This window comes from Copadichromis virginalis, linkage group LG5 (genome assembly GCF_057382275.1).
Source record: "Copadichromis virginalis isolate Kocher_CV1m ecotype Utaka linkage group LG5, C_Virginalis_male_GT1.1, whole genome shotgun sequence".
In the NCBI taxonomy this organism is placed as follows: domain Eukaryota; kingdom Metazoa; phylum Chordata; class Actinopteri; order Cichliformes; family Cichlidae; genus Copadichromis; species Copadichromis virginalis.
Window position 1 is genome coordinate 22,515,863 of NC_140622.1, and position 5,608 is coordinate 22,521,470.

Sequence of the window (5,608 nt, forward strand, 5' to 3'; positions counted from 1 at the left end):
GGCCTGAACTGACAGTGAATCCAGCTGTGATCACAGAAACAGACTCAGTCACAGTGAACTGTCAGACTCCATCATCTGTTTCTGTGTCTCAGTGTGATTTCTACACTGCAAGCCAGAAACTGTCCAAAGGTTCCTCCTGTGTGCAGACACTGACAGCGACTGAGCTACTAAAGATCACACAGAAGAGTTTACCTGCTGAGGTTGAAGTGAGATGTTCTTACACTGTGCAAACTTATACTTTTAAATTTACATCTCCTGACAGTGAGCCATCCACCATCAACATAAACAGTGAGTGAAGAAATGACAATTAAATTTGCATTATAGGTTAAACATTTATAGACGTAAATACTTTACATTTACATGCTTACTTTGGTATTGTAAATCTATTATCAAAAATATTTTATGTACATCAAATTTACTTATTAAAATTTACATATATTTTATTTAACAGACCTTCGTCCACCTAAACTGACAGTGAGCCCGCTGATGATCACAGAGACAGACTCAGTCACACTGAACTGTCAGAATCCTCTTCCTGTCTCTCAGTGTTATTTCATCATTTCAGGAGATAAAACTGCCAAAACAGCTTCTTGTCTGCAGACTCTGACAGGGTCTGAATTTCTGTCATGGACACGTCAACGTTCACCTGTTACAGTTGAACTGACCTGTTACTATCTTTATATATATAAATCTCCACTGAGTAACATGTCACCAGTCACCATACAGAGTGAGTAAACACTTTAACGATGGGCTAATGTTAGAATGTGTAACTAAATAATTACTTCAATATACAATGCTGCAAATGAAAGATAAGTGAGGTGTGAGAACATTTTTCACCACCAATATAATAAGTAAAACCACCTAAACATTTTCTGTCATTGATTATTTTTGTATATTTGCTTATTCAGTTCAACAAATGTTTACATTTTTTTCAGTTCCTTGGCCTGAAATTAATGTGCATCCACCTCTGATCACAGAGACGGACTCAGTCACACTGAGCTGTCAGACTCCATCATCTGTTTCTGTGTCTCAGTGTGATTTCTACACTGCAAGCCAGAAACTGTCCAAAGGTTCCTCCTGTGTGCAGACACTGACAGGGACTGAGCTGCTGAAGATTGCACAGAACAGTTTACCTGCTGAGGTTGAAGTGAGATGTTCTTACACTGTACAAACGTATACTTTTAAACGTACATCTCCTGACAGTGAGCCATCCACCATCAACATAATCGGTGAGTGAAGAAATGACCATGAACAGTTTATGGTTCAGTAATGCTTATTAATGCTTATGGGCTGGAATGACTAATATCTCAGTGCACTCTGCTATCATAAATATTGTATGTAAATTATCTAATTTGTATGCAAATATATTTAATTAATCTAACATATACTTGAATCTTCCAGATCTTCGTCCACCTAAACTGACAGTGAGCCCACTGATGATCACAGAGACAGAGTCAGTCACAGTGAACTGTCAGACTCCATCATCTGTTCCTGTGTCTCAGTGTTATTTCATCATTTCAGGAGATAAACCTGATAAAGCAGCTCCTTGTCTGCAGACTCTGACAGGGTCTGAATTTCTGTCATGGACACGTCAAAGTTCACCTGTTACACTTGAAATGACCTGTTATTACCTTAATATACAGAAATCTCCAGTCAGTAACATGTCACCAATCATCATACAGAGTGAGTAAATTTTTTTTTACAATGGGCTAATGTTAGAATGTTTAACTAAATAATTACTTTAATATACAAAGCTGCTCATAAAATGGAGGATAAGTGAGGTGTATAGACATTTTTCATGACTAATATAAAAGGTAAAACTAACAAAAGATTTTCTCTCATTGATCTTATTTTATGAAAAAAGCAATATTTAGTTATTTAACTCAACAACTGTTTACATTTTTAGCTCCTCGGCCTGAACTGACAGTGAATCCAGCTGTGATCACAGAAACAGACTCAGTCACAGTGAACTGTCAGACTCCATCATCTGTTTCTGTGACTCAGTGTTTTTTGTACTTCATGAGAAGAAGAAAATCTACATCCATATCCTGTCAGCAGACACTTACAGCAACTGAGATCATCTTTATGGCACAGCAGAGTTCACCTGCTGAGGTTCAAGTGGCATGTTTTTACATGACAGAGCGTAAAGGAGGACAATACCAGTCTCCTCACAGCATCATATCCTCCATTAGTATACAATGTAAGTGCCTGTACTGTTTTTCCACACAGTCTGCACATATAGTTTTAGGTTTTACAAGCCAAAAACATAAGCCAAAACTGACTTTTACACAGCTGTATTTTAAATTAACCAGGAATAACTGTGCAGTATTACAGTGCAGTTAGACCTCTCAGGACCTCTCAGGAACAGTTACAAGCTGCACCTGATGAGGTGCAGCTCTTGTAACTGTTCCCAGAATTGGATGTGTGCCGAGCCTGCTTTGAATTATTGTGATAATTTTAAACCATCTGCCTGTTGACCTGAGGTCAATTACAACTGTTAATATATCCAACATAGACAAAACGCTTTTTTATTCTCCCAGGCCTGCACTTCAAAGGGGCTATCTGGTCTTTAACCCTCTGGGGTCCAGGGTATAATTTGCAGTTTTTGACTACTTTTGATTTTACCTCTATATTTCACCCTTAAAAACTGTTAATCTTGACTTGTTTGGTATCATTATTTTCAGCACAACCTCAAATATCTGAAATTGGAGGGTTTTTTTTTTCCGTTTTGACATACTATATTAGCACAATTGATCTAAATTCAGAGAAAAAAAATTAAAATCCGAATAGAAAAAAGTTATATTTTTTACTGTAAAAACCACAAACATGTTTAATGAATCAGTTTCATAACTTGAAATCAAATATAAATTGTACATTTCTGAAAATTATGCACAAGTTATATGTTACTATTTATCTCAAAATGCAGCCAAGGCTTCAGGCGTTTTTATATAACCATTTAAAACTATTTACACAACAATCAGGTGTTCTGCATCAAATAAGAAGGCACACAAATTATTTGTGCCACTCCAAAAATAGTGTCTGTCCACTATAAGACAGAGGAGAATACCACAGGCCTAAACCCTGCAGGTCTGACAGCAGGAGATGTATCAGTCCAGTTTTCCATGTGGAGACAGCGTTTAGACTGGAAACTGCCTTTGGTGGCTTTTTTGGAGCAACTGTGACATTCAGCAGTATAACTGACACACAATACAAAACAATAACTACACAACACACTAACTATAGCCTCCAAACACGCTAAACGTCACTAATGTCTCACATATGAAAACTCGCTCTCTCTCTTTCTTTTGCTCGCACACTTTCACCGGGCATCACTCCTAAAACTGCCCCCTCTTCCTAAACAACCAAATGCCACATGTTGCCATATCATTTTTTTTTGATTGGCTGACATTGTAAACTTTAACACCAATAAGAAAGGGGTGTTTCTTTTTTCACTTGCAAGCCAAGAGTGTTTGCTAGCTTCTTCCCGCTGTAAACACCACTGTTTTGTTCAGAAAAAAGCATTGCGTGTATTTTTTTATCATAACTCTGGTTTTACGTGGCCCATCAAAACAATTAAAACACTGGTACATAGTTTGAAGGCCACACTTTCGACCAAAGTTTAAATGGAAACTGGGTCGCTGCATTTTGTTGCTGTGTCATCTTAAATTGGTCATGTGATTTTGACATGCCAGCGCATCCATCCACCCAAGAGGGTTAAGTCTGACGTTGTTAGCCTTGTCTGGGCCCAAACTCCGCTGCAGGTCCACTGTGGCATCACTCAGAGTTGAAAAACTGTCTAAATTCTTTCATTTGTAATAAAATGATGAGTGTGGCTGCTCTAGCAGGTGTAACAATTAAGTTTAACACCCAGGCATCCATAAAAATTTAATTTATGACATTTAACGGAGTTAGAAGTTAGCAGGGAGTTAGCTCCCCAGCTTTGATCTAAATATAATATACCATGTCCTGACTGACAGATTTCTGAAACAAATTAAGACGTACAGCTCTGCTATCATTTCTGACATATATGAAGACAGAAAACTAAACAGAAGTGATGATTATAGGGTTACTGAAGTTGGCTAGCTGGTATATGATGTGCTACGTGATCGCTAGCGACACAGCTCTGTTAGCATAATATAAACAGTGAAGCTGGAGGATGAACGCTAACCTTTTTCCACTCGATAAAAGTTAACATTAGGATTCTTCAGTGACAAATGCAATCGCATGGCAGGTTGCTGTAAACGGATCAAACTTCAGTCAGGATAACAACTGAGATAATTCATCCACAATACAAGGTTAGTCATTAATGTACTGCTTCCTGGGTCTGGGCTGTAGTTACATCGTAAGGTTTTAAAAACTGAGCTTTAAAATTATTAGCGGTAATAAAAACTGAGAGAGGCCGACAGTGGTCACTGACTGTTTTCAGGTGCTTGTTCAGATTAAGTAGAACAAGATACAAAGCATTAAAACACTTTAAAAACACAAAAGCCTTATTAAATGCAGGGTAGTTTGGGCCCGGAAGGAGGATTCGTCACGTCATCACCTAAAGACTGGATTGAATTGCTTTACTTTGTTATGTTTTACTGCTTTAGCTGCAGTAAGGCGTTATATACCGACATTGGCTTTTTTTTAATGTTTCTTTTTTTCTTTTTTGCAAGAAGCAAATTGAGTTACATGAAATGAATGCTATATATAAAAATTACCATTGCCAATGTCATATTAGAATGAAACAGCTGCATACAGGACTGGAAATAATTTCTGATATTATTTTACAAATAACACTGAATACATTTCTTAGTTCCTTAGTGTGGAAATTTCACTGAGCTATGAAAAAAATCTTTTGGATTTTTGAATTTCACATTTTGACATTTGTTAAATCAATCAGATCTGACTACTTTGAGCACTTTCACCACATCTGCTCCTATTTCTATGAAAGACCGAAGAAGAAACAGAATTACAGGTAAGATTTTTAAAAGTGACTTAAAAAGTTGATTTTTGTGAACACATATATTCGTTTCTTAATGTGAAAATTTTAATGAGCTGTCAAGAAATTCTTTTTGATTTTTATAATTTGACAAAAAAATAGGTTTTAAAAAAAGGAATCCATCAGACCTGAATACTTTGAGGATTTTCACAACATCTACTCCTATTTCTATAAAAATCCAAAGAAGAAACAGAATTACAGGTAAGATTTTAAAACGGAATATAAAAGTTTATTGTTGTGGTTTTTAATGTTTGATTAAGTACACTTTCTAGGCACTAAAGGAAATATTTCTCCTGGGATCTCACTAGAGGCAGCCTCCCCTTCTTTTGTTCCTGGGGTAACTCTCACAGCTGTGAGCAATTTTACTGCTGGTGACACAACTCTTACAGATCCAGCAACTGATGATGGAATGACAGGTAGACCTAATTTTACTATTTTTATTAAAGAACATATATATATATATATATATAATGTACCGGTGTTCTGACCAACCATCCTACTTCGGCAAAACGTCCCACTGTAACTAGTTTATGCACATTTCTGCAAATTTAAGAAGGTATGACGGTTTGCCACTTAACTTTGCCCATCAGAGTATGCTTGTAGCTCATAGTCATAAAGCCAGGA

At 36.8% G+C, this 5,608-nt stretch overlaps 1 protein-coding gene across 1 annotated transcript; it reads left to right on the top strand.

Annotated features, from left to right (window-relative positions):
- Window positions 1-705: 705 nt before the first annotated feature.
- LOC146709693 (uncharacterized) lies at window positions 706-3,985 on the top strand. The gene is made up of 5 exons (XM_085457947.1): window positions 706-727; window positions 978-1,229; window positions 1,402-1,683; window positions 1,907-2,200; window positions 3,978-3,985. The coding sequence occupies exons 1-5, from the start codon at window positions 706-708 to the stop codon at window positions 3,983-3,985; spliced, it is 858 nt and encodes a 285-aa protein (XP_085314073.1).
- The last annotated feature ends 1,623 nt before the right edge of the window (window positions 3,986-5,608 follow it).